This window comes from Bipolaris sorokiniana (assembly GCF_000338995.1).
Source record: "Bipolaris sorokiniana ND90Pr unplaced genomic scaffold COCSAscaffold_11, whole genome shotgun sequence".
Classification (NCBI taxonomy): domain Eukaryota; kingdom Fungi; phylum Ascomycota; class Dothideomycetes; order Pleosporales; family Pleosporaceae; genus Bipolaris; species Bipolaris sorokiniana.
In genome coordinates this window covers 928,196-953,128 of record NW_006911905.1, presented here as the reverse complement: position 1 = coordinate 953,128, position 24,933 = coordinate 928,196, and the positions used below count along the sequence as shown (strand labels likewise).

Genomic DNA, 24,933 nt, shown 5'->3' with positions numbered 1-24,933 from the left:
CAGCATTGTCAGAATTGGGGATCCCTGCCTCTCGGTTGCGGGGCAGCCTCATGGTAGTGCGCCGGTTCCTGCATCCTTGAACCCGCTCCCAAGGCCAAGCTTACAATACCCCGACGGTTCCAGAGCTGCCTGCGCATACTTCTTCCTCCTCCAAACGTCTGCTACATATACTCGGATATATACGGAATTTTACTATGGCATCCCTCAAAGGTCCCGGCTCGCCAAAGACATACGATGGTCCGTAGCTCTCGCATGCCAATGCCAACCCCGCCCCCACCACCACTACATCCTTCACCCGCCCTTAGGAACTCCATGCTGACGCGACATGAGCAGGCTCTGGACTGCGCATTGGCATCGTCCACGCAAGATGGAACACCAAGATTATTGACGCGCTGCTCGAGGGCACAAGGAAGAAGCTGAGGGAAGCGGGTGTCAAGGACGAGAATATCGTTGTGCAGGATGTGCCTGGGAGCTACGAGCTGCCGTATGCTGTCAAGCAGTATGTGGATCATGGAGGAAAAAAAAAGAAAGGTTCAAGCTAACGCTCATTTCAACAGACTATACTCGGCATCCCAGATCCAATCTTCCAACACAGGCGTCGTAGGCGCAGCAGCCGACCTTCTTGGCTCAACATCCGATCTGACGGCGCTCACCGGACAGTCAGCTGCCAAAGTATCCAACCAGCCGTTTGACGCTATAATCGCCATTGGTGTGCTCATCAAGGGAGAGACTATGCACTTTGAGTACATTGCCGACGCTGTCAGCCACGGACTCATGAGGCTGCAGCTAGACAACAACGTGCCCGTCATCTTTGGGCTGCTGACGCTATTGAGCGATGAGCAAGGTCTCATGAGAGCAGGAATTGGCGGAAGCGACGGCAAGTCTGGACATAACCATGGCGAAGATTGGGGGAGTGCAGCGGTCGAGCTGGGTGTTAAGCGCAAGGGGTGGGTTGAGGGTAAGTTTGTCGAATAAAGTATTGTGGATGGAAAAGATGCGCATAGCTTATAAGAGCTGGACGCACGCAGAGGAAATATGCTGGTATATACTCCAAAAAAAAACGAAGAGTCATTTGTGACACAAGCATGGTCATTTCTCAATTGCTGACAGATAAGGTCAAACTCTATTGTAGCAACTGTGCATATTACGTTCTGACATAATGCGGACATTGGATTTGTCTTTGGATCACGTTCCAGGAACCTACGATATGCTAGTTTTGGTATTACCGTTTTTTTCTTTCACCTGGTCCTTCTGGTCCAAGTAAGAACCACGGCACGTTAGTACATGTACAGTCACGAGCCAGCCTTCATAAACCATGCGCATGAGGCGTAAAGCCTGTGTAGTCTCCTCCCAAAATAGCCCCAGATAGCATCCTCAGCTGGTGTCTTCCTTCCAGTCTTTGGATTGCTTCCTCTGTGTCGCGCAGTTTTGGTGTCTTCCAGCCAGGCTGTGCGTATATGTGGCAGTGCTAGTGTGGCAACCGGCGCAAGGCGATCGCGATGACGCTGTCAGAGTTGACAACGGGCGGGACGTGCTTTGGCACAGTTTGCTGCGCAGATGCGAAATTCAGTCTCTTGGTAGCATTTACAGGCGATTTCTGATGCTGGAGTCTATGCGACCGTGATGGCTGTGCCGTAAAGGTGCATTGTCAGAGGACAGTCGAGTTGATGAAGGATGGTTGGCAACAAGACCACTCTCCTTTTCTCCTATGGGCCGCTAGCTTGGCAGCCGGGATCCGCAACCTCACCTTGCAACCTCATATTCCTCAAAGACCACCCTCACTCAATACAAGCACCATCTGTGTGAGCGGAGCACTGTGGACTGGATCGCCCATCTCGTCCGTTTGCCTTTTCCATCTCTTTTCCTCTTTACCGCCCCCGCCCGGCCCTCCTGACACGTCCTCAGTACGCGGGTGCGCGTTGTCCCATACAACCCTGTTGCAGGCTTGCAGCTGCACCGAGTACACCCAACTCGCAGCGCCTCAACCCACTTTTCGTCCATCATTCGCCGTCACACCAGCATGGAGGGAGCATACACGTGTTGATACGCAAAGTCGATTGGGATTGAGGTGCGCTTTTGCGGCGTGGCCACAAACTGCCTCTCGATACAAAGTCTATGCTAGCAATACTACGCGGCGAAAAAGACGACAGGTGACTGCGGCAGCTAGTTTTGTGCCGCCGGGTCACTTATTTTCTTAATCCCGCCTTCGAGTACCGTGGCGACGACTGTGGGGGACACGCGCGGCCTTGGGGACAAGAATACAGATTTGCCCAGAAACAATGCGCAGCGCCCAAGCTATCTGCTAGACGACATTGACTCGAATCCCTCCACCCCTACGCTTACCTCGTCCATACCCTCCGCCCCCTGGACCATGTCGCGCTCTGGTCACAACAATTCACTGCACGCCCTCACACCCTTGACCAGCTCAGATTCTTCTCCGCCTGGCAAGTTGCCCAGCCCGCGGTCTTCCAAGCTCTCACATGAGACGATGCACGCGACCTCATCCTCCCTACGCGCCGCCCCATCGAGCGCATCCAACAATGTCGCCGATACCATCACACCCATAAACACTCCGCCCGAGTCACGCAGATCCGTCTTCCCGGCCGACGGCGTGCTGGGCCAGCGCTCCACCTACGACGCACAGCTTGACCCAAAACTTGATAGACGGGCGAGGGCGAAGGGAACGGCGAAATACAGCACAATACTGGACAAGGTACGTGAAGGCTACATATACATACATACATACATAGATGTGGTCGCCCTGTGACGCTAAGGCTAACTTGACTTGTGTTACAGGGCGACGCATCTCCTCCTCCCGACCCGCGCCTGGCCATTGCCGGCTATACCACTGGGAACTATGTCATTAAGACTTCTTTCACAGGTGCCCCGAAATCGAAACTCAGGATAGCGCCTTATGTAGCCAAGCCCTACTCTTTCGACCAGCGCATATCATGCGGTCCGGGACCTGCGACCCAAGTGGTCGTCACAGGATTTGATCCTCTGACTCCAGATGTCCAGCTCCGTAGTTTCTTCTCCGCCTACGGTGAAGTAGAGACTGTGCACAACCAAGTACACCCCGACAATGGCAGCCCACTTGGAATATGTCTGGTTAAATTTCGCGACACTCCACCCGGTCGTGGTACTACAGGCATGAAAGCCAGTACCTCGGCAAAAAGAGCTGAGCGAGAAGGCACCAACCAGCGCCTTGCCCAGCACACGATCAAGGTACAATCGGATCGCGAAGGTCGGAGATGTTCAAAACTGGTGGATGTAGCAGTGCAACAAAGTCGCAAGGAAGAAGAGAAGCTACGAGCCAAACATGCCACGAAAACAGCCAGCCTCGCGACGCCCACCGCTCCCGCAAACTTCGACTTGCCAGCCAATGTTCCAAAAGGACCCTCTGGGAAGGGCGCTCGTCCACCGATGCCGATGATGCGGGAACCGTTGACACGAAAGGCAGCGCTTTCGTACCTCATCGAACGAGAACCGATCAAACCTACGCTGAAACGAAAGCCTTATATCTTCATCGCACACGCATACGTACCTGTCCTCAGCACCACGATTGAACATCTCAAGAAGCGGTTAAAAAACTTTCGGTGGTCTTCGGTAAGATGCGACCAAACAGGTTATTATGTGACATTTGAGGAATCGAAGCGCGGCGAGGATGAGACTGTTCGATGCTATAAGGAGTGTCATATGCAGGCTCTGTTTACGTATGTCATGAACATGGAGTGTAACCAATATGGCGATCCGAACTATGAACGAAGTCCTAGTCCTGAGCGTGTAATTGCCGATAAGAAGCGCAAGGCCATGGAGAAGCGAATAGAAGAGGAAGAGGCGGAGGACTTGGAATGGGAAAAGAAGCAGAGGGCAGACTCGCTGGATCCTGTACGGGCTGCGTTGGACGTTCTGAAGCAGGAGTTGCAGGAAAAGCTTCTTGGAGACATCAAGACTAAACTTGCCGCACCCACCATACTGGAGCTACTGGATCCTGAGTTGCACGTCGAGAAGCGCCGAAAGTACAACATTCCAGGTCCGCCAAAGAAGGACGAGGATGTTCGACCCCCAGCGCTGCTCGCTCCAGGCTTCGATGCTTTCGGTGCAGGTACTCCGAGAGGTCGCAATGGAGGCCTTGGTGGCCGTGGTGGTCGTAGAGGATTTGGTGCTTATGACCCCAGCACGAGACGTGGAAAGAAGCCTCCAAAGGTTGTCAATGCGTTTGCCGACGAGCGAAGAAAGGCATCCGCACCCAAGCCTCGTGTGGCTCGTGGTTTGCATCGCCAGATGCTTGAAATGTTTGAACCAGAAGAATCGGATGACGAAAACCGCAGCCAGTTGACACGCGGCACTGAGGAGCAAGAGAGCAGACCTATCAGCCGAGCTCCTTCTACGGATATCGAAGATGAAGTGGAAGAGTCGTCGAGAGCTCACCGTGCCAAGCGACGTCGCATTGAGACTGGCTGGGGTGAAGATAGTGATGAGGAGATGGACGATTCGCACGCGAGAAGTTTGCTTGCTCATTGTATTCACAAAGACCCTGAAAACATGGCGGAGAAAGAGCTAGAACAGGTTCTCGCAATTCTCCCACGCTCATCGCCAATCTGGAAGAAGGCCGACAAAGCGCTCAAGGGTTTCAGGAGGCTGCGGAAGATTGAACAAGAGGCAGACGTAATCTTTGGTGTCGAAGGAAGCCCGATGGACAAGACGGAGCCCGAAGTGATTGTCACTCAAGATGAAGAGGCAAAGAAGTCTATCGAGACGACCGAACTTCCCGAAACACTGACATCACTCAAGAAGAAGGCTGCCAAGCCAAAGAGAAAGACCAAGAAGCAACTTCAAGAGGAAGCGAAGGCTGCAAAGGTGGAAGTTACGGAGATTGAAGTACCTACAGAAGAGGAGGCACCTGAAGTCAAGGAGGTTGCAGAGATTGCTGAAGAGGCGGTGGTTGAGGAAACTACTCCAGAGCAAGATGAGCGGGCCTCTTCTGTTTGCTGGAGCGTATCTCACGATATACCTCGCAAGACGGTTGATGACGACTTTAGTGTTGTCATGGATATTGATGGTTGGCAGCATCTGCTCAAGGATGAAGAAGATCTACGTCTTCTTAAGCAGGCAGTTGAATCCATCGCTCCCGCCAGTATTGGAGATGCTCAATCATGGGCCTGGAAACAGAAATCCATCAAGCATCTCAATCGCAACGGCCAGGAGGGCGTTTCCCGCACCGAGACCAAGATTGAAGGATACTACGTTCCCAACGCGACTGGCTCAGCTCGTACAGAAGGCATCAAGAAGATTCGCGAATCTGAGAAATCGAAATACCTACCTCATCGTATTCGCGTACAAAAGGAGCGCGAAGAACGCCAACGCCGTGCTAAGCAAGAGGAGCGAAGCGTCGTGTCAGTCGAAGGCTTCAAATTCCAGACGAGTGCCAACAAAGCGTCAACCGCAAACTCACGTGCCAACCGCGCCAACAACCGTCGCATGGTCAACGACATTAATATCTCCAAGAATCTTTCTGGAGCTGAGGGTGATGCTCTCCGCTTTAATCAGCTCAAGAAGCGCAAGAAGCTGGTCAAGTTTGACCGTTCAGCCATCCACAACTGGGGTCTGTACGCCCAAGAACCGATTGCCGTCAATGACATGATTATCGAGTACGTTGGTGAAAAGGTCCGACAGCGTGTGGCCGATCTCCGAGAAGCCAAGTACGACATGCAAGGCGTGGGATCAAGTTACCTGTTCCGAATCGACGAAGATACGGTCATCGATGCGACAAAGATGGGTGGCATTGCACGCTTTATCAATCACTCTTGCACGCCCAATTGCACAGCCAAGATTATCCGTGTCGACAACACCAAGCGTATTGTCATTTATGCGTTGAGGGATATTCAGTCTGGTGAGTTTTGTCTGTATTCCAGTTTTCTTAATGCAATAATACTAACCCAACTCTCTAGACGAGGAACTCACCTACGACTACAAATTCGAGCGTGAAATTGACGCCACGGATCGTATTCCTTGTCTCTGCGGCTCAATCGGTTGCAAGGGCTTCCTTAATTAGGGTTTTTTCAATGGTACATACCCCCTCCCCCTTGTCTTCCTCCACATACATCGCCTCCTCACCCTTCTTCAACGCTCATCAATCAAATGCTTCAACGCTACTCCATCCCCCATTACGCTCGACGTGGTCTGTACTCTACTTTGCATACCTGTTTATATATATTACTCCTTTTTTGTCCTCTCTTTTCAACCCAACATTAGAATTTTCAGCACAGACTGTACGATGGTACTGTACTCCGTGGCGGCGGCGATGGTTGCGCTTGCCATCTGCCTTGTTTTTTGTCTTTTTTTTCGTCTTCTCTTTTGATTTATTGGCACCTCCCCCTCTTCGATTTTTGAGGGGGTCCAGGCCGCTTTGAGGAGTTCGCCTTTTTTGGGAAGAGAAAAATTCTATGTCTATTTGGGGATTAATGAGGTGTGGTGACGAGGATGTGGGCAGAGGGGGAGAAATGATGGTGTAAGAAGAAGATAACTGGGGAGGGAGAAGGAAAAGGGGGATGTCTAAAAGCTAATACGAATCCAAACATTGCACTACTTCTGCTGTTTTTTTTTCGACTACTAATCTTCTGGACGACGTTGTTTTCTCTTTCAAAGATGCGGTCTGTCCCCTTCTCACCCAGATACTCATTCGTACCGATCGCCCTTATCCCGTCTGAAAAGGTGGATATCAACAAACTACGCTGTTCATGCATTTATCTCCATTTGTCTTTCATGCCGCTCACCATATATCTATTTGAATCCACACCCCACTTTTATACCCATTCCCCCACCCAAAAACTCCCCTACCTATGCTATGCAATTCCGTTTCCATCTATACCTGGACATCATTTGTTATTCTGCTTGGTGCAACCCTCTCTACGCAATGACTATTCCCTCATTCCACACCATAGCTTACTCCGCAATCCTAGCAAAAACGATCGCTCGGGCCCATATACCAATCAATCGGCAACCCAAGCGTCAACGCCGTACTATCCGGATACCTCACCTCACTCCCACTCCTATACACCCATATCAATCAGCCCCAACTCATGCACCGAAAAAAAAGAAGAAGCAAAAAACATAACGCAGTGCAACGCACTTCGTACTCTTCATTTTCCCCTCTCTCTGCCTTTGCAGCACCTTGAGGATAACGCTAGCCTCCTGACTCCCAAAGTGAGTCGCCATATTTTCCAACTGCGCGACGCCCCAATCCCGTGTGTGAAGGGGGGCGTGCAGCGCCCATACTACCACGTAGATAGCGAAGATTATGACGTAGACATCCAGCGTGTGCGGAACAGTATGCGTATGCTGTTTTTCCGGATTCTCGCCTCCCGGAAGCTTGTGGCGAGCTGCATAAGAACAATGTGTCATGTGTGGCAGTGAGGCGCAGATTTCGCTGGTCATTTGGTTGATTGTAGTTTTTGCTCTTTCGGCGGTTAGGAGGGCGGTGGGAGGGAGGGAGGCGAGGATTTCTTCACAGAGGAGGATCCGGGTTAGGCGGAGGATGTTCTACATTTGGGCTACGGTGCGTGAGGGATAGATGGTGTAAGTTGGGGTCGGCGTTGGGGAAGGGGTGAGAGATGTAGGTCCAAAAGGGAGAGGCGGAGTCGGCGATGGCGGTGAGTTCGGTGTCTAAATAGTTGTTTCTGGATATTTTTTCGGCGGAGGTTATAGTGCCGTGTAGTACTGAGGCGGCTAGGCCTGTGGCTTCGAGGATGAGGCCGGTGAGTTTCCATTTGGGGTCGGAGGTATCGAGGAATTGGGTAGCGTGGTGGCGTATCTGGCGGATGATTATGTCTGTTGCTCTGCCTGTGCTGAGTGCGGTGAGTGTGCCGTTTAAAGATAAGCCCGTCACTGCTGCTATTTCTTGTGTTGTGAAGGATTCCACACCCCGGAGCTTGACGAGCGCGAAGGCGCCCGCGACGTGTGTGTGCTTGTCGTCTCCGATGGCGGACGCGGATTTGGAGAGTTTCTCGAAGAGGTCGAGGAGGAGTGCGCCTTCGAACGTGGACTTCGCCTGTGCTGCGCCGGGTGTCTGAAGCAATGCGTTGATGCTGCGGAGTACCTCGCAGTACTTTCTACGTCCGAGATTCCGTGCCGTCTGTGATGAGACCTGATGGGATAGGAACGCCAGGCTGACTGCCTCGATACCGAATGTGATATGGGCAGGGGCATTGGGCGAGTCGAGATAGTCGTTCAGAAAGCCCCATGTCCGACCAAAATCCGAGACGTAGTACCTAAAGAACATGTCGCGACTGATGACTTGTAGATTTTGAGCTAGGTGTTGTACTTTGATTTTGGGTATGCCATCAGTGCCTAGGCTCTGCCGTATAATAGCTTCGTTATTAGCCTTTGCTAGGAATCTGTTCCTGACGAGCTCAGATTCATCAGTGAACTGCAACTCGGAGGTGTCTCGATACCCACTGCATGCTATTCCTACGCGTGCACACGAGCTACAATGGGGGCGCTGTAGGTCACACTAAGGCCAAGTTAAGCTCTGAACAGTAATAATTCCATGCGGAGCGTGCACGTAATCTTCTCTTTCTGCACCTCTCGCAGGCTTTAGGGGGAATTCCGCGGAACACCATCGTACTGTTGTTTCTAGGGCTGTGACTAATGAAGCACGGGTTGGATAAAGCGCTCTCCTGGTAAGGTGCCGAGCTAAGGATGTAACAATGGAATCTGCCGAAGTAACCAAAGGATTGAGTAATACTCATGACGCGCCCCCAAAAACTGGCTGCAACTCAAATGATTGAGGTAGTAAGGTGAGATACGCTAGGCCCAATATGGTACGCAATTCGTGCAGACTTGATTTCGTATAGCGATTGAAACCTGGTAAAAATAGGCGATGCGATAGGGAATTAGGCTATAGACAATACCCGTTGTTCAGCCTAGAGGATGGAGTTGCCCTTTCGAGATAACAGTACATGCATTATGCAGCAGTGAACATGTACCAGTGCGATACACTTAAAGACTGATTAGACGTCTAGTCACTATCATCATCATACCTGTTCCCTGTACCCACATCCCCTAGTAAAACATCGTCAGGAGCAGGGCCCTTGTGGTTTCTGACCCACTCAGTCTCCACACGAAAAAAGATCCATATCCACCTCCTGAGTACTTCGAGCACTTCCATCGTAAAGATGCCGCCTTCCAAATCATTGAAGTGGTCGAGGTGTACACTGAGTTTCAGACTCCACGTACATCTCAGCAAGGCATCGACGACAACGGCAGCATAGTAAAACTCTTTTGCATGGAACCAGCGATGGCGGCGTAACCCCCAGGGATATTCGGGCGAATTTCGGGTGCGGGCACTGGAGAAGAGCGTCAGATCCCAGTCTTTGGCTACATCCCAGTAATAGGAGTAGCCAGAATTTACAATGACAGCGAAGAGCCACATGCGATAGAGAGTGGCTTCTGAGACACCGAAGGTTGAAGGGTCGGGCGATCGCTGCAATGCACTCAGGATGATGACGGGGAACGCAGTCGAATATTTTGCTGCGTTGGCCAAGTGCGTGCCTCCCCAACCGGTGGCCGGATTGATCTGGCCGGTACGCTCATTTCCTCTTTTGACACGGTAGTACTCCGTGATGCATTGCCGAAAGCGAATCAAGTAGGGGACCGTGATAATAAAGGGGACCCAAAAAGTTCCACCGCAGTTGCGGTTAGGCGCAGCAGTAGAGCGTTGCCCCGACGAGAAAAACATGCATAATGAAATGAACAAATCACCAAGGACTTTGGCATAACTTGTCAACGCATCTGCAAGCAATATGTCTCCAAATTTTCCATCTTGCGCTTCAGCAATGCCACCAGTGCTGATGCGCTTCAACGTTGCGAGTGTGCGCGAGCGTCCATTGCGGCTGACAAAAGGCACAGGCGCGATGAAGCCTATAACGAGGACGAGTAGGTAGAGGTTTGGAAGGATCTCCCAATCCGCAACGGCTTTGGGGTTACCGTGGGTAAGCGCCCAGAAAAGGAGGAGCGAGAGGGCGAGAGGGATGGAGAGGAAGGTTGCGATACGGTAGCAGGAGAGGTGATGCGGCGGGTGATGCGGCGAGGCGCGCGATGGATAGCGGATTAGAGAGGGGACGTCGATCTTTATGAGGGAGAGGTAGTGAAGGTTGAGGCCCCATGCCCATATACCTGTGGAGGTTGTCAGTCGCAAGCAACATTGGAGGCATAGGGCATGGAAAGGGTAGCAAAAGGCTGGGTGACAGCCAATCGCTAAGAGGGCTATGCATACCAAGCACAATTATGAGAGCGACGCGGTATGGTAAGGGTAAGATCCGAGTGAAGCCATCGATTTCCGGCTCGATGGCAGGATCACCGTCCATATCTCGATTGCGCGTAGAGTGTAGTGGCCGTGGCTGCGTCCCAGCTTTTCTTGTGTCGAGCAGTCATGAAGCTCGTTCAACAAAGTGCCAACGCCGAATTCAATCCTGTCTCTTCTTAAGAACCCTCGGTCGCGTGGGCGCAAAGGGGGCAAGGTAATCAATTCTCCATGCAAGATAGCGTGTCCACTTCCCCCAAAGGCTCTCCAACCAGACTAAAATTAAACACCAGCCACAGTGCTTAGCCACAGGCGCGTTACGTCAGCGAGCAGAGGTGTGGCACCGCAGTTCCTGGCGAGAGTGGGTCTGAGTGTCCTCGGAAGCTTTGCCCAAAGTACGCAGCCATGACGCGATCATCGCGACACAAACACAACGCCTCCCCGTTGCGTGCAATTGGGTATATGAATTGACGGGATAGAAGAGTCGCCCAGATCTCGGGACCGGTTGCAGTATTTGCTTATTTCTCCACAGTCTAAAAACTGCCCTGTTTCTTGAATAAACCCCAAGCCCAAGTTTCAATTGCATTCCGACCTCACTTGCTCACCTTTGACATTCTCAAAAAATACCACGCGCCTACATCACACCTGCACACCACCACACCCACACCCGTACCAGTGCAACTAAACAGATACCAAAGCGCACAAGCAACTATGTCTCCTCTTTCCGTGCCCAAAATCTTCATGGCTGGCGGTGCTGTCGGCTTCGGCTACTACCTTTACATGCGCCAATATTGGTTTCCCAACCCCTACAAGACCCAGGGCGTGCAGAACATCGAGGACCGCTTCTCCGCCGGCGGTGCCTCGCCCACACATACTCCCGCTGTTGCGAGCCAGCGCGGTACGGGTACTTTGGAGCCCCAGACTGACCATCTGGAAGTCACAGCGCATGATTTACTGACATTCATTTACAGGTAGCTCAACGGCCAACGAGGGAAGACATGGTGGTCCTAGCAAGGGCCCTGACTCAGAGTACTTCAAGGGAAACATTAGCAGTCAGCAGAGCGAGGTGAGTGATCTTCTGAGACATGGAGCGTGTGTGGGGATAAAAGCTAATATGCCGTTATAGCCTGTCTGGCCGGAAAAGTTCTACCAGCAGCAGTACAACAACCCCAAGGGCAAATAAGCGCTTTCTGACTGGACCGTCGAGGAAACATGTATGAGCGTGGAACTGTGTTGCGGGGATGCGACAGATATTGTGTGCATGGCATCATTGGCGTTTGAAAAAAGATGAAAAATACATAATCACGCGTTGCCTATATCCAAGAACCTCAATTACTGCGGGATGCATGGCGATTTCGAACAATCAAAAAAAGACATTATCAAGCTATTGCCCAACTGCGTGTTTATACTGTTGACCTCCAATCACTCTACCCTCCAATTCCATGGAAACCATGCTGTCATGGTAAATCATGTTTACCGCTCGTCATGTTTCTATAAATCGGTTCCCGTGCCTACAGCCTACGTCACTTCTACATCTTGGCATCGCCGACCCGTCTCGCAGCCGTGTTCCTACTAGCGTCCACAACAAGTCCCACGTGATGGCTCAGAGCCACCAACTCGCCTTCGGTATCATGTACAAACACCTCTATGTCCATCCTGCCATTGAAAACCTTCTTAATCTCCACCCTGACCCGCAGCCACTTGACGCCCTCGGCCGGCAGCGACTTCTTGAAATCAAGGTTCAGCAGCAAAGTCGGGTACCAGAACGGGCCTGTGCCCTTCTCCTTGAACCTCTCCACAAGCTGCGGGAACATATCTGCCACGAATCCAATCGATGAGTCGTTGAAGTTGCTGCCGTCTGCAAAGCAGAGCCATTCGTCTGCCGTGTTCGCGGAGGGATGGCCTTGCCGTGGAAAGTGGAATAAGGCTTTGCTAGTCGCCTTGCGGAAGCTGGCGTATGGCAAGTCGGCATGCCGTTCCCACAACGGATCTTCGCCTTTTTCTAGCTTTGATATATCGACAGAGGCTATTGGGGGCGAGAGCTGGTACTCTGTGTCGTATGAGAAGCCGGATTCCGTGTCCATGTTGGAATTGGTTACGTAGGCGACGATTTCTTGTCGCCCGTCCTGTTGCATGCTCACGTGCACGATTGAGGTCTGGCGACCGAGCTTGACATCGTCGACAGTGAAGGTCGCTGGTCCGACTTGGGTTCGTCGGAGGAACTCCACATGCAGGGCGATTGTGTGGGGTTGGTTTTGTGCCGACAAGGTGGTGCTGAAGTGTGCCTTGACTACCTCGAGGAGACTGGCATGGTTAGGTTAGTGGACGCGTATGTGCGTTTTTAAGGCTCTCTCACCATCCAGTAACATATCCACCGTTCGGGACTACGCATGTCAGTAAGAATGACCCATTGTGGTGGTATGTCGGATCTGTACGTACCAGTTCCGATGCACCAATCATCATGCAGTGTACAGGAGTAGGTGTTGGTGGAGAGCTTCTGCACCGCGGTAGCTTCGCGCCAACCCGGCATAATGGCTACCTGTCAAACGTGGAACTGAGTATGTGTCTCTCAGCGCCCTTTACATGGGTAGTGTTGATATTATCAGATAACATTCACAGTGGACGTCACACCGCAACGAGGACCTCGGAAGCGCCCAGCTACTATCTCTGCGCTAACACCAAAAGTGGAAAGAGCCTCGGCCCTGGCATCCCCCGGGTGTGGGGTGAACCCCGGCTCTAACATCGTCGCACGCCCTTGACAAGCCGCCTCCGACCGTAGGGCGTTCCGCCCGAGGTCCCATGTAGAACGCGTCTGCCTTTCTCGTTTTGGCTTCCTTCCACTTTACATCCTGCTTCTTCCGTAACTTTGCCTACGGTAAGCTGAGTAGCATACCATCAAATTGAACTTAATTGCCAAGATGCCTTCCGAGAGCCAGTACCCCAGCTTGCCCATCCCAGATGTGGATCTTGTGAGTGTCTTCCCGTCCCGGGAATAAGCTCGCATCCTGGCTCCATGTGCTGACGTTCGGGTGATATTCCTAGTGGGCGTTTCTGTTTGAGAGAAAGGAAAAGCCGTTTGCAGATGACAAAGGTAGTCTTACAATCAATCACGGCCTTGCTTTGTGTAGACACCGAGCTGACGTGGTTGAATAGTAATCTACTATGATCCATACACCACACGTTCGTATACATACGCACAAATCAAGGATGCTGCTATCACTTTTGGTAAAGGCTTAAAAGCACTCTGGGATTGGCAAAAGGGTGATGTACTTGCATTGTACACACCTAACTGTATCGACACTCCAGCGATCACGTGGGGATGTCACTGGGCAGGTGGTGTGCTGTCGCCTGCTAACCCAAACTACACGGTCGATGAGCTTGCTTTCCAGCTCAAAGACTCTGGCGCAAAGGGCTTGGTAACACAGTTGCCGTTTATCGAAAATGCGCAAGAGGCTGCAAGGAAGGTCGGAATGCCTCTGGACAGGGTCATTATCATGGGAGATCAGAGAGACCCTTCATTCAAAGTGAAGCACTTTACAGGTATCATCAACACGGCTGGAAGCGCCAGATTTAGGAGGACAAAAGCGACCAACCCAGCTGAAGATCTGGCATTTTTGGTATACAGCTCTGGCACTACTGGTCATCCAAAGGGCGTCATGCTTACCCACCGAAATATTGTGGCCAACACAGTGATGATTAAAGCTGGAGAGGCTGGGAACCTGAAGCCTACTGGAGGACCGACTGGTGAAGGAGACAAGCTCCTTGCCTTTTTACCTTTTTTCCACATCTACGGTAAGTCGGACATTATATTGAACTCAGAAAGTATCCACTAACAATCTACAGGTCTGACATGTCTGATCCACCAAAGCTTGTTCTCTGGTCTCCAGCTTGTTGTGATGCCAAAGTTTGACCTTGAGGACTTCTGCAGGTTCATCCAAGAACTCAAAATCACATTCGCCTATGTCGTTCCGCCAATTGTCCTTTTGCTGAGCAAGCACCCCTTAGTATCCAAATACGATCTCAGCACCATCCGCATGATGAACTCCGGAGCTGCGCCACTCACGCGAGAGCTCGTGGATGCAGTATACAACAGACTAAAGATCCCTGTAAAGCAGGGATACGGCCTTTCGGAAACCAGTCCTACCACACACACTCAGCCATGGGAAGACTGGAACAAGACGATTGGCTCAGTTGGCAAATTGTTGCCTTATCAGACAGCCAAGTACATGTCTCCTGATGAGAAAGAGATGGCCGTTGGCGAGGTTGGAGAGCTGTGGATCAAGGGACCGAACGTTTTCAAGGGGTACCTGAACAACCCTGAGGGAACCGCGCACGCAAAGACTGCTGACGGGTATTTCAAGACTGGTGACGTTGGATATCAAGACAAGGACGGCAATTTCTACATCACAGACCGCGTCAAGGAACTCATCAAGTACAAGGGTTTCCAGGTACCACCGGCAGAACTTGAGGGTATTCTAGTCTCTCACCCGAAGGTTAAGTACGTTTTACCGATATATTCCACCTCAAATGCTTGCTAATATTTTCTTCTTCTAGTGACGTGGCGGTAATAGGCGTGTACAGCAAAGATGACGCAACAGAGCTTCCAAGGGCTTACATTGTACCCAAGGATGGTCTTGGCAAGACCGACGCAGACGCAAAGGAGATTATAGATTGGTTGAGCACAAAGGTGGCGCATCACAAGAGACTGAGGGGCGGTGTGAGGTGGGTGGATGAGATTCCGAAGTCAATCAGTGGTAAGATCCTGAGGAGGGTGCTCAAGCTCAAGGCGCAGGAAGAGGAAGAGGCGAAGGAGAAGGCAAAGTTGTAGTTTGTTCATTAATCTTGAATTGGAAAAACTACATGCACTCTCCATTTCTGAGAAATCATAACTCTCGGTTGTTGCTTTGGAACAAGTGATAGAGAGGTTCATGTGGGAGACAAAAAGGTCTATTTGCCGAAAATTTCAAAGCTGTGTCATTTCGAGAAGATATTTTGATATCCTGGTCCAATGGACGAAAGCGTGCTCAAACTTTCGCGATAAGATGCGCTCCCCTTCTCTGGACGGGTAACCGCGTTCGTCATGCAAATCGCTACACAAATTCGTGGTTGTACTAAACTTGCAAAACCAATAGTCAAAATCTGCGTTTCAAAAATGAAAGCTCCATGCTCAGGTAACATCAAGCTCGAGTGTGGTGTTCCTACCGTCGGTAGCTTCAGCCAGGGCACGTGCCTGCTTACAGCTAGCGCCATCTTGGCACCACCGCACAGCCGAGCCAAAATTACCCTCGCAAAACTACGACTTTGAACCCATCGACAATCGACAACATCACGACCGTCACGATGCCGAAAGAAGTCAAGCAAAAGTCAGGCCTCATCGTTGGCATTAACGCCGGCCACAGTACGTCTTCCGCCTACCCGCCTTCGACACTCCCGAACCGCTACAACTGAGATGGAAAAATTGTTGGATGGACGCTAACAATGGCCAACAGAGGTCACCCCCAGGACTCCTGCTCCCAGGATCTCGAGGAGGAAGGGTTTCCTGTCCAAGCGCACTGCTTTCGTCCGTGAGATCACCAAGGAGGTTGCTGGGTACGTTGCATTCTTAAGTTTAGTCGAGCGCTAGATTGCGCAACTGCTTGTGCAATAGATTGCTAACATTCTTGTCTCTCACAGTCTTGCCCCCTACGAGAAGCGCATCATTGAATTGCTCCGAAACTCCAAGGACAAGCGTGCTCGTCGTCTAGCTAAGAAGAGGGTACGTCTTCCCTCCGCCCATGGCGCCTCTACATACAATTCGATTCTTCCACCCGCTCGATCCAATGTACAACTTTCAGAACACGCACTGACATAGCAACAGCTCGGTACCTTCGGCCGCTCAAAGAGAAAGGTCGACGAGATGACCAAGGTCATCGCCGAGTCGAGGCGCGCGGGTCACTAAGCGGTTTCATGATGTGCGGTGGATGTAGCAAACACGGCGAAACGAGCGACCTTCTTTCCGATTCTGTCCCTGGGTGTTCGGTCTCTTTTTTCCCATACGGGCGGCTCGACACAACGATTTCGGAACGTCACAAAGCATACCTTATATACACAAAAAGGATGGCACGATTATCGGAGTATGGCAAATGGACAGTGACGGTTCCTAAACGTACCTAGCATGTGTCACTCAAAATCATGAAATGTGACGATTGGTTCACGCCAAAACACCATGTCCGAGTGCCGTGTGCCGTATGGTGTGTGATGAGGTGTGATGTAGTAGTAGTAGTGGTGATGGTGATGTTGTCGGTGGTGAAGTATTACTACTAGCATGGATGTCAAATTCCTACTCTATTGCCCTTATCAATGGCAGAGTAAGGGCCGAGAAATGCTTAAATTGAAACGCGCTGCACTTGGAGACAAGGCTGCTCAGGCTTCACACTACTTCTGTGTGTGAGTGAGGTCTCGAGCAGATGCGTGGACATACATATGCAATGTAGTGTCATTAGATATGACTGATGTGCAAGACGGTCTCAAGACTCAAAGGCTAGGAATGGCGAGTATAGACTAGAAGACATGTCTTTGTTTTGCTTCTCTTCTAGAAGCATGTCACATTATTCGTTTGACGTCTACTCTATCAAGAAAACACGTAAACGCTCACAAAAGACGAATCGGATTTGGGGGCCCGTATCTATCAATTGAGAAGGTCTGCAGCTTCAATCATCGTGACCAATCTTCTCCAGCTTGCCCATTTCACGCTTTTCGCCCGTCTCGCCAACGAAGTGTATGCGGTCGATGCGCGTCTTCTCGCTGTCGCCGTCGGCATCGGCGACGAAGAGGACGACCGAGTAGACGTTTTGGAACTTGACGAAGCGGAGCTCGAGCTTGGCTGTTTGCGTTTGCTCGTCCCAGTCCGAGGGCTTGAGCTCAATGACTTGGGTTGCGGGGATGTCTTCTGCTTCCTCGAAGCCCAGGTTGTGCTGGCGGTTGATCCAGACGTGGATGGTCTTTGGTCGCACGGGGGCTTCGTCATCATCGTCATCGCTGCCTGAGACGCAGGAGGTGATGTGGATGGTGTGTAGCTTTACGTTTGCGGTAAAGGGCACGTAAAGCATGAGCTGGTTGTCTACATCGCTTTCGACCCAGTCCTTGTTTCCTTCTGTGCTGGCGGCGGCGCCCTTGCCCTTGTTCAAAGAGGAGGGTGGTGATGTCTCGAATAGCGTCCGGACGGTTCCAAAATCGCTGTCCGCATTGAGCAGGTCGAGGCCGCGTACATCGACAGACTCGGTGACATCGGTGTATCCGCGTGGTAAGCTGGCGCCTATCCATGCTCCACTTCCATTGCCGCTTCCACCGCTTCCACTGGCGAAGCCGCTGCCGCCCTTGCCGTCGTTCTCGGCTTCTGCGGCAAGCGTCTTGATTGCCTCGGAGAGTTGTTGGGGATTCGAGCCCGAGTACTTGCGTATTTGCTGGTTGTTCTTGTATATGATGAATGTGGGAGTACTAATGGGCGAATTTGTTAGATATCCTGCGTTTTGTATGTTTGTGTAATATGTATATGTGCATACTTTGTAACATTGTAGCTCTGGGCAATCTGTGCTTGCTGCACTGTGCTGACTTTGGTGAAGGTGACTTTTCCTGGTCTTGAGAGCTGGCTAGCTAGCTGATCGTATACGGGCGCGATGGTTTGGCTTGATAAGTTTTGCTCATTGTAGACTGTAGGGGACAAATGTTAGCAAAAACAGGGCAAGGTGGTGTCTTTGAACGTATGTCGCGGCGGCGGCGACAGCGGCTTCTTACAATTGACCACTACGATGCGCGAAGATGACAGTAGCGAGCTCAGCTGAGCGGGCGACTTGATTTCAACAGTTCCAGACATTTTTGTGGGTTCTACGAGGGATATTGATGAAATCTGTTGTTGTTGTTGTTGTTCGTCGGGGAAAGGCGCGACATGCAACGCTCTTGAGTTTTGGTGGGGGCGGGGTGTCGCTCTTCCGTCACCGACGATCACCGAACGTAGATGGGCGTGGGCAGTCAGTAGTCAGGCACCGATACACCACGCGGCAAGACAACGAAGCTTCCAGAACACTACGTTCCCCGCTTACAGCCGCGAATTGAGAGCCGGATCCCGTCTTGTTGATTACTCAAGACACTTGGCTCTTTGATTTGGTGCCACCGAGTCCCCTTCCACGTCGATCTATACCGTGCCGCAGCACTTTACATCACTGCCAGCAGCACGCGCTTCCAAATCAACACCGTCGCCATCTTTCAGAAGCAAGCGGTACCTTGTACCACGTCGCTAAGGGGAAGCATCAATAGCCTCCAGATAACCACATACGCACACGGGATTGGTAAGCGCCCCTCCTGGCGTTCACCATCCCCAGCATTGCGTGCATTCAGACCCTAATCGCCTCTGCATGGCAGGCCCAAACGACCTCTTCCTAAGTTTCGCCGAAGCAAAGCTCCTCCACCTCGCCACCCTCTTTCTCCTCGTCGAACGAAGCGACTCGGCTCGAAGAGCGCATCGCTGGGATTGCTGGTACTTGCGTGCCATCTTTCTTACAAACGCACCCACTGCTTTCCTTCTCGCACACAACCTCTACAGAATACTTCGCCCATAATGTCGCACGTCGTGGTATTCAACTCGTACGCGAGATCATTCAAGATTCCCACTACGCCTACAAAGTATTTGACTCAGGTGCGGGATGAGGCGTGCCAGAAGTTTGGTGTCAACAAGGATCAGTTTACATTAAAGTAAGGCACACCGTGCTCCACATAAATTCTACCACTAACATGTCTGTAGATACAACAACAAGCCTATATCACTCTCCCAGCAGATACGCCTTGCGAACCTCCCCCAGGGCGCCCGGTTAGAGCTCGTACAAGCATCACGATCACCTACTGTCATATCTGTAGCCCTTCAGCTGCCAGCGACCGAGAAGAATGTACGTCTTACAAATAAGTTCGCGAGCAACACCTCGTTGTGGGAGATTCTACGCCATTTCGAGAGTAGCCCAGGGACCAACTACAACTTTACCCAGCGCGGTATTCCTGAGATGAGTGGTGCATCCGGTGCCGGAAGGTTACATTATGAGCAGCCCGTCATAACCGTCATGCCTGGTCACAAAGAGCAGTCGAGCTTTGTCGAACTACAACAGACACTCAGCCAGTTGGGTTTCGACAGCGGATCAGCTCTGCTGAAACTGTCGTACAGAAATAGCGGCACCCCGCTAGAAGAAGCTATGGCGCAAATATCACAGTATTTTAAGCCCAGCGAGCCTTCCGCTGGAGCAGAGGGGGCACATGCTTCAACAATCAGTCAATTAGCCTCGATACCGGACCCGGCTCAAGCCGCTCCTGAGGCAACAGAAACTGTCGCTGGTGAGACCGTGCGCAATGACGAGCCTGATCCAGAGCCGATGGATGTTGAGCCGAAAACTGCAGCTCAGCCTGCACAGAAACAGGAGGTATCGACAGAGAAATACGCAGCAGAGAGCATCGAGAACACCTCTCCAGCTGCAGCCCTAGCAGCAGCAACGTCAACAGCTTCATCTGTGCCAATACAGCCCTCTCAACCTTCGTCACAACCTGCCCAAGATACATCACAGCCGGCCGAAAAGTCTCGCAATGTCCAAATCTTCTCTGCACCAACTTCGTCGACTCCACAAGCAGCACGGAATGCCTTCAACGAGAGCGACTACCTTCCGACCATCGAACACGCAAAAGCACACCAAAATGCGCTCCTAAATAAGACTAAGAATACTCGCCTACTCTCTGACAAGGAACTCGAAGAGCAAGAAAAAGAGAGGCAGGCCAAGATTGCAGCAGCAGCTGAGAAGGGTGGTTCATTGCGGATACGCATGCCCGATGGTGCGCTTATTCAGATGTCTTTTAACAAGAACGATACTGCAGCTGGTCTCTACGACTTTGTTCGCGATTTCTTAGAGAAGAAGAATGAGCCCTTCCAACTCAAGAATACAGGCCCAACAGGTCGTCTAGTTCTAATCCCACGAGACGACAAGCGGCTAGTACAGGATCTGCGTTTCTTCAACAACGAACTCGTCACATTCCAATGGGCCGAGAACGCAAGCGCAGGGACAAGGGCGAGTCGGCATGTACTTGCGTCGGAGTGGCAGGCAAAAGCTCAAATGTTGAAAGTTGAGGAGCCCGCGCGCGAAGACCTGGTCCAGCCGCAATCAAATCAATCTCAAGGAGGGTCTGTGACTGAGGGCAAGAGGAAAGCGAACATGAGCAACGAGGAGAAGGAGAGCAAGCTCAAGAATCTGCTTGGAAAGGGATTGTTCAAGAAGAAATAGAAGGGTTCCTTTACGCGGCATTCTGTATGGTGTTTGTTGTTTGGATTAGCGAAAGAGTTGTGAATAAGACATGATTTTCTAGCCCATCAGATCTTCGTGACTGACTTTAAGGAGGGTCTCTACGGATGCTCTCGCTGGTCGAGTTGATTTGAGGGTTGTGACGTTACTCTTCATTCATGAGTCCCTGACACTTTCCATGTGGGCAACTTATGCTGTTTGTGTTAAAACTATTCTGCAATGACGCTACGCTGAACAAGAGGCAGGCTCACTTTCACATTCACCATGGTTTTGAAACCGTACGCTTACACGACCCGCTCATCATGAGATTGTTCACTTTCACTCCACCGCATTCATAGCACATATCCTAAGGTGTCACCCTCTTCAAAACCATTCTCGACAGTAATCTCCAGCTTTAACAGACAGCTACTCTACACTGTAAACATGGCAAACCGACCCACCCAGACACTGTCTCTGGCTCCGTCTTCAGACGCAATGAACGGCATCATCTTCTCCCAGCTAGCAAGCCAACCAACCCAGAATCAAGCTCTCCGGTCGCCACCCAAACCAGCATCACCAAAAGGCGCCGCAGCCCAGACTACTCCATCCAAATCCCTAGTCTCTCGACTAAAGAACAATGTGACTCCCAGACCACCACGCCCCCATCTCTCCTCCACACCTCCTGCACCCCCAGAAGACCACACCTTCATGCCCGCCACCCGCCACGCCCTCGAACAAGCCCTCGGCAAAGCCTCGCTAGACCGGCACGAAGTCCTCCTCCAACAAGACAAAAAGCACACTCAAGACTACATCGCGCAACTCGAAGACGTCGTCAAGGAAAAAGCCAGCATCGCACCGTCGACACAAGAGTCGCTTCTCCGCAGGGAAATCACCATGTGGAAAGTCAAAGCGCAGGAGCTGGATGAAAGTGCCAAGACGGAGATGCAGTTGTTGAGGGAGTGTAATGGCAGGGTGAAGGAGGAGATGATTGCAGTGAGGGCGGTGGCTGAGGGGTTGAGGACGGAGAATGAGGGGTTGAGGAAGGATCTGGAGAGTTTGAGAGAGGAGAATGGAAGGTTGAGAGAGATGCAGAAATTCCTGAGAGAAGAGGATAAGGAACGGATGACTCTTGTCAAGTTGCTTGAGGGGGAGAAAGAGGAACTGCAACGCGTGCTTAATTCGGTGGTGGATGAGAATGATGAGTTGAAGGGTAAGGCGAAGAATTTGGAGGAAGAGGTGAAGAAGTTGAGTGGTGTTGCGAAGGGAACGGGTGGGGTTGGTGAGAGTAAGGATGGTCAGGCGGAGAGGAGGAAGGTTAGGAATTTGAAGAGGAGGGCGAGGGATAAGAAGAGGAGGGATCAGGTGCTGGTTAAGGAGAATATGGAGTTGGCGGCTAAGCTTGCAGAGGTAGAGGGGCGGAAGAATGGTACATGTAAGGAGAGTCTGGAGGTTGAGGATAAGGTTTGGGAGGGGTTTCAGGGTAGTGATGAGGGTGGTGAGATGATGCAGGAGAAGGATGAAGCTGTGTCTGATGAGAAGAGGAAGAGTAAGAAGAAGAAGGGGAAGAGGGAGAAGAAAGTTACCAAGGAGGAACAGTGAAGGAGATTCGGGGATCAGATTGTCTAGGGTTGGGGTATGGTACTGTCGGTTGCCTCGGACGCCACAAGACGGCATGGAGGTCTTGTGGGGAGTTTATTGTATGAAAGCCTGAGAGTTGAAGGTTTTATTTGAGGTATTGAGTGCTAGGTTCATCAATATATATCAATGTTTTGAATTACAGTTTAGCTTTGCCACTGTTCTTCATCAGCTCATGATATCGATCCCTCATCTCACGTCTCAGCATCTTTCCAGATGGCGTCCTGGGTATCTAAACACAATATTAGCAACACCATTTCGTTCTGGAGCCAAAGACATACCGAATCAACCACCTCAATCCCACCAGTCAACCACTTATGCCGACTCAACCGCTCTTGAACCCATTCATGCAGCTTCCTCGCTACTTCTTCCTCCCCTTGCTTCACCCCTTCTGCCGTAAGAACAATCCACGTACGAACAAACAACGACCCATCGCCCCTCCCATTATCAACACCTGCAACACACGCATCCCTTACAAGGCCCTCAGGATGATCCAGCAGCGTATCCTCCACCTCCGTCGCCGCAACCTGCAACCCCTTCACCTTAATCATCTCCTTAATCCGATCAAGATAATGAATCCGATCCCACTCATCCCGCATCACCAAATCCCCCGTCCGCAGCCACCCCGGCTCTGCAAACAGCTCAGCCGTCGCCTTTGCATCTTTAAAATACCCAGGCGTCACAACCGCTCCTCGCGCCCAGAGCTCGCCTTTCTCACCCTTGGCTACATCTTTCAATGTGTCTGGATCGACAACTCGTGCAGACATGCCAGGTAGTAAGTACCCAATCGTACCGGGCAATGCAGGCTCCAGTCCAAAAATCCCGTTGACACCCGGACTAGCGATGCTAGCCGCCTCGCTGAGTCCGTAACCGCTGGGAATCGGTGTCGCAGCTCCCTGCGGCAGTTTCTTAGCGAGCTGGTACGCCACGTCTGGAGGGAGATACGCAGCGCCGCTGCCAGCGCTGACTACGGAACTCAAATCGTAATTCTCTGTTAAGGGACTTTGGGCGAGTTGGCGGACGAGCGGGGGGACGAGATGTAAATGCGTTATTTTGTACGTCTGGATGCTGCGGAGAGCGAGGGGCAAGTCCCATTTTGGAAGCATGATGGTTGTGTTTTTGAGGAGGTTGATGCGGAGGATCCAGACTATCATGCCGTAGGAGTGGTACATGGGGATTACGCCCAAAGTGGTAACGGGGGCTAGGGGTGGGTTGTCGGTGAAGCGGGCGGCTTGGACGGAGGTGATGAGGGATTGGAGGCCGGAGTGCAGGCCGTTGGTGTGGGTTATCATCATTGCCTTTGGGAGGCCCGATGTGCCGGAGGATTGAAAAAGGTAGGCCATTCGTTTTCCGCCATGGAGTTTGCGTAGGTGTTCGGGGAGCTGCGAGCCTTCTCGTACAAGTGACTCTATTGTACGGTATCCGGAGACGGTATCGAGTTTCGGATCATCGCTCAGTACAATGATCTTTGCGGGGTTTAGTTTAAGTTTCAAGGGGAGATTGTCGCTATCTCCGGGTCCTAGTTTGATTGCTTCTTTCAGAACTGGGAGTAGTGTCTCATGGCACATGATACTCGTTATTTGCATCTTTCTGAGTACCCACCATAGTTCGTACGGTGTACTGGCTGGACTGATGCCGCCAAACACTAATTGCGACCGGAAACACGCATGTGCTACCATTGGGTAATGAATATGATTCCGTGAGAATAACGCTAGAATCTCGCCCTCTTCGGTATCGTCGATAGGGCTTTTATCCAAGCCTAGTGGATTTGGTCCGTCATGGCGCAAAACACGTGCGAGTGCGCAGACTCGAGCATAGAAGCTGTGAAGGGTGACGACTTCCTCCGTAACTGCATTGATGATGAGGGGGTAGTCTTCAGGCAGTGGATTGTTCGGTGGGAAGCAAAGTTCGTGGATGTTGAGGTCATCCGGTGTAGGCGGAAAGGGACCGTATGGAGATGTGAATATCGGTTCGTTAGTAGGTTTGTACTTGAATTCACGAGGATCTGGGGAGTCGGGGCCTAGGAACCTGGACCAATGCGGCTTGAAGATATTGTGTGTCATGTTAAAACGAGGAAAGACCAGGTAGTTCGCTAGCTAGAAGGCGTCTAGGATCTATTTGAGGCCCTTGGAAACATGCATAAGTACAGGCAGGTAAAACATTTCCATATTGAACTCCCGAGGTGAAGCACACCCCGCGTTTCTCCCCACGGATGATCTTCGTGTCGTGCGGGGGAGCCTAGGCATCTTGCTTTTTACTTCGAAAGCTCAATACAACACTACAAGAAGTTAGATTGATTTCGGCTGCCGACTTTGGAGACACGGACTAACCAGGAATATACAAGGAAAACGCGAATCGGTGCGATTTGATGATAAACGTCGGTGCTATCCGAGGGGAACGGGCCGAACACCATCCCAACGTCAATCCCACGTTTGGCGTACAGCATGTGCGTGCGGATACAATCCCAAAGCCATTGCGAAATCTTTTGATTGGTCCTCAAGCCTAGTTTGCCACCGGCCTTCATGCGGCTCCAAATATGTTCACATCTCCTGTGTTGCCTACACTTGCTGCAGGTGGCCTAAACCCTGCATACGTACACCCTGCACTGGTTCTTGTTGGTTTCAGTTGACACATTCTTATACTTGGCCTCGTCGAGCTTTTGCGCGGCCATCAGCCGGTCTGCAGACATGCCTTGAACATTCTGATAAA

General features: G+C 51.5%; 11 protein-coding genes across 11 annotated transcripts; 6 read left to right on the top strand and 5 right to left on the bottom strand.

The window, feature by feature from the left end:
- Nucleotides 1–67: 67 nt before the first annotated feature.
- Nucleotides 68–1,091, top strand: COCSADRAFT_38892 (uncharacterized protein). The gene is made up of 3 exons (XM_007703946.1): nt 68–237; nt 334–499; nt 558–1,091. The coding sequence occupies exons 1-3, from the start codon at nt 195–197 to the stop codon at nt 973–975; spliced, it is 627 nt and encodes a 208-aa protein (XP_007702136.1). The 5' UTR covers nt 68–194; the 3' UTR covers nt 976–1,091.
- A 1,280-nt stretch (nt 1,092–2,371) lies between these two features.
- COCSADRAFT_162605 (uncharacterized protein) lies at nt 2,372–6,055 on the top strand (the record flags this gene model as incomplete). Its single annotated transcript, XM_007704226.1, has 3 exons — nt 2,372–2,713; nt 2,797–5,893; nt 5,952–6,055. 3 exons carry the CDS (start codon nt 2,372–2,374, stop codon nt 6,053–6,055), a joined length of 3,543 nt encoding a protein of 1,180 aa, XP_007702416.1.
- Nucleotides 6,056–7,507: 1,452 nt separating this feature from the next.
- On the bottom strand, nt 7,508–8,281 carry COCSADRAFT_162604 (uncharacterized protein; the record flags this gene model as incomplete). Its single annotated transcript, XM_007704225.1, has 1 exon — nt 7,508–8,281. The coding sequence occupies one exon, from the start codon at nt 8,279–8,281 to the stop codon at nt 7,508–7,510; it is 774 nt and encodes a 257-aa protein (XP_007702415.1).
- Nucleotides 8,282–9,019: 738 nt separating this feature from the next.
- Nucleotides 9,020–10,367, bottom strand: COCSADRAFT_95497 (uncharacterized protein; the record flags this gene model as incomplete). Its single annotated transcript, XM_007704224.1, has 2 exons — nt 9,020–10,176; nt 10,277–10,367. 2 exons carry the CDS (start codon nt 10,365–10,367, stop codon nt 9,020–9,022), a joined length of 1,248 nt encoding a protein of 415 aa, XP_007702414.1.
- A 647-nt stretch (nt 10,368–11,014) lies between these two features.
- Nucleotides 11,015–11,486, top strand: COCSADRAFT_94877 (uncharacterized protein; the record flags this gene model as incomplete). Its single annotated transcript, XM_007704223.1, has 3 exons — nt 11,015–11,207; nt 11,275–11,369; nt 11,430–11,486. The coding sequence occupies 3 exons, from the start codon at nt 11,015–11,017 to the stop codon at nt 11,484–11,486; spliced, it is 345 nt and encodes a 114-aa protein (XP_007702413.1).
- A 289-nt stretch (nt 11,487–11,775) lies between these two features.
- Nucleotides 11,776–12,902, bottom strand: COCSADRAFT_227977 (uncharacterized protein). The gene is made up of 3 exons (XM_007704222.1): nt 12,743–12,902; nt 12,660–12,687; nt 11,776–12,607 (listed from the first exon to the last, which is right to left on the bottom strand). Exons 1-3 carry the CDS (start codon nt 12,831–12,833, stop codon nt 11,833–11,835), a joined length of 894 nt encoding a protein of 297 aa, XP_007702412.1. The 5' UTR covers nt 12,834–12,902; the 3' UTR covers nt 11,776–11,832.
- Nucleotides 12,903–12,959: 57 nt separating this feature from the next.
- On the top strand, nt 12,960–15,317 carry COCSADRAFT_192142 (uncharacterized protein). Its single transcript, XM_007704221.1, has 5 exons — nt 12,960–13,272; nt 13,346–13,394; nt 13,457–14,095; nt 14,147–14,801; nt 14,858–15,317. Exons 1-5 carry the CDS (start codon nt 13,222–13,224, stop codon nt 15,129–15,131), a joined length of 1,668 nt encoding a protein of 555 aa, XP_007702411.1. The 5' UTR covers nt 12,960–13,221; the 3' UTR covers nt 15,132–15,317.
- Nucleotides 15,318–15,591: 274 nt separating this feature from the next.
- COCSADRAFT_227912 (uncharacterized protein) lies at nt 15,592–16,617 on the top strand. Its single transcript, XM_007704220.1, has 4 exons — nt 15,592–15,701; nt 15,793–15,892; nt 15,977–16,058; nt 16,161–16,617. The coding sequence occupies exons 1-4, from the start codon at nt 15,644–15,646 to the stop codon at nt 16,239–16,241; spliced, it is 321 nt and encodes a 106-aa protein (XP_007702410.1). The 5' UTR covers nt 15,592–15,643; the 3' UTR covers nt 16,242–16,617.
- A 375-nt stretch (nt 16,618–16,992) lies between these two features.
- Nucleotides 16,993–18,155, bottom strand: COCSADRAFT_95810 (uncharacterized protein; the record flags this gene model as incomplete). Its single annotated transcript, XM_007704219.1, has 3 exons — nt 16,993–17,779; nt 17,845–17,992; nt 18,077–18,155. The coding sequence occupies 3 exons, from the start codon at nt 18,153–18,155 to the stop codon at nt 16,993–16,995; spliced, it is 1,014 nt and encodes a 337-aa protein (XP_007702409.1).
- Nucleotides 18,156–18,440: 285 nt separating this feature from the next.
- On the top strand, nt 18,441–20,704 carry COCSADRAFT_122405 (uncharacterized protein). Its single transcript, XM_007704218.1, has 2 exons — nt 18,441–19,030; nt 19,080–20,704. The coding sequence occupies exons 1-2, from the start codon at nt 18,897–18,899 to the stop codon at nt 20,590–20,592; spliced, it is 1,647 nt and encodes a 548-aa protein (XP_007702408.1). The 5' UTR covers nt 18,441–18,896; the 3' UTR covers nt 20,593–20,704.
- A 1,166-nt stretch (nt 20,705–21,870) lies between these two features.
- Nucleotides 21,871–24,298, bottom strand: COCSADRAFT_122401 (uncharacterized protein). The gene is made up of 2 exons (XM_007704217.1): nt 22,506–24,298; nt 21,871–22,456 (listed from the first exon to the last, which is right to left on the bottom strand). The coding sequence occupies exons 1-2, from the start codon at nt 24,285–24,287 to the stop codon at nt 22,364–22,366; spliced, it is 1,875 nt and encodes a 624-aa protein (XP_007702407.1). The 5' UTR covers nt 24,288–24,298; the 3' UTR covers nt 21,871–22,363.
- Between the last annotated feature and the right edge of the window lie 635 nt (nt 24,299–24,933).

What these genes read in the sequence shown, in the direction of transcription:
- COCSADRAFT_227977 (XM_007704222.1), bottom strand. Translation starts at nt 12,833, where the DNA reads ATGCCGGGTTGGCGCGAAGCTACCGCGGTGCAGAAGCTCTCCACCAAC. An exon ending in TGATTGGTGCATCGGAACTG is followed by an intron (nt 12,688 to 12,742) that starts GTACGTACAGAT and finishes TGACATGCGTAG; the next exon opens with TCCCGAACGGTGGATATGTT. An exon ending in GGTGGATATGTTACTGGATG is followed by an intron (nt 12,608 to 12,659) that starts GTGAGAGAGCCT and finishes TAACCATGCCAG; the next exon opens with TCTCCTCGAGGTAGTCAAGG.
- COCSADRAFT_122401 (XM_007704217.1), bottom strand. Translation starts at nt 24,287, where the DNA reads ATGACACACAATATCTTCAAGCCGCATTGGTCCAGGTTCCTAGGCCCC. An exon ending in GGATTGAGGTGGTTGATTCG is followed by an intron (nt 22,457 to 22,505) that starts GTATGTCTTTGG and finishes TATTGTGTTTAG; the next exon opens with ATACCCAGGACGCCATCTGG.
- COCSADRAFT_122405 (XM_007704218.1), top strand. Translation starts at nt 18,897, where the DNA reads ATGTCGCACGTCGTGGTATTCAACTCGTACGCGAGATCATTCAAGATT. An exon ending in AAGGATCAGTTTACATTAAA is followed by an intron (nt 19,031 to 19,079) that starts GTAAGGCACACC and finishes ACATGTCTGTAG; the next exon opens with ATACAACAACAAGCCTATAT.
- COCSADRAFT_227912 (XM_007704220.1), top strand. Translation starts at nt 15,644, where the DNA reads ATGCCGAAAGAAGTCAAGCAAAAGTCAGGCCTCATCGTTGGCATTAAC. An exon ending in TGGCATTAACGCCGGCCACA is followed by an intron (nt 15,702 to 15,792) that starts GTACGTCTTCCG and finishes AATGGCCAACAG; the next exon opens with AGGTCACCCCCAGGACTCCT. An exon ending in ATCACCAAGGAGGTTGCTGG is followed by an intron (nt 15,893 to 15,976) that starts GTACGTTGCATT and finishes TGTCTCTCACAG; the next exon opens with TCTTGCCCCCTACGAGAAGC.
- COCSADRAFT_38892 (XM_007703946.1), top strand. Translation starts at nt 195, where the DNA reads ATGGCATCCCTCAAAGGTCCCGGCTCGCCAAAGACATACGATG. An exon ending in CTCGCCAAAGACATACGATG is followed by an intron (nt 238 to 333) that starts GTCCGTAGCTCT and finishes CGACATGAGCAG; the next exon opens with GCTCTGGACTGCGCATTGGC. An exon ending in CTGCCGTATGCTGTCAAGCA is followed by an intron (nt 500 to 557) that starts GTATGTGGATCA and finishes TCATTTCAACAG; the next exon opens with ACTATACTCGGCATCCCAGA.
- COCSADRAFT_192142 (XM_007704221.1), top strand. Translation starts at nt 13,222, where the DNA reads ATGCCTTCCGAGAGCCAGTACCCCAGCTTGCCCATCCCAGATGTGGAT. An exon ending in ACCTTTTTTCCACATCTACG is followed by an intron (nt 14,096 to 14,146) that starts GTAAGTCGGACA and finishes AACAATCTACAG; the next exon opens with GTCTGACATGTCTGATCCAC. An exon ending in GTCTCTCACCCGAAGGTTAA is followed by an intron (nt 14,802 to 14,857) that starts GTACGTTTTACC and finishes TTCTTCTTCTAG; the next exon opens with TGACGTGGCGGTAATAGGCG.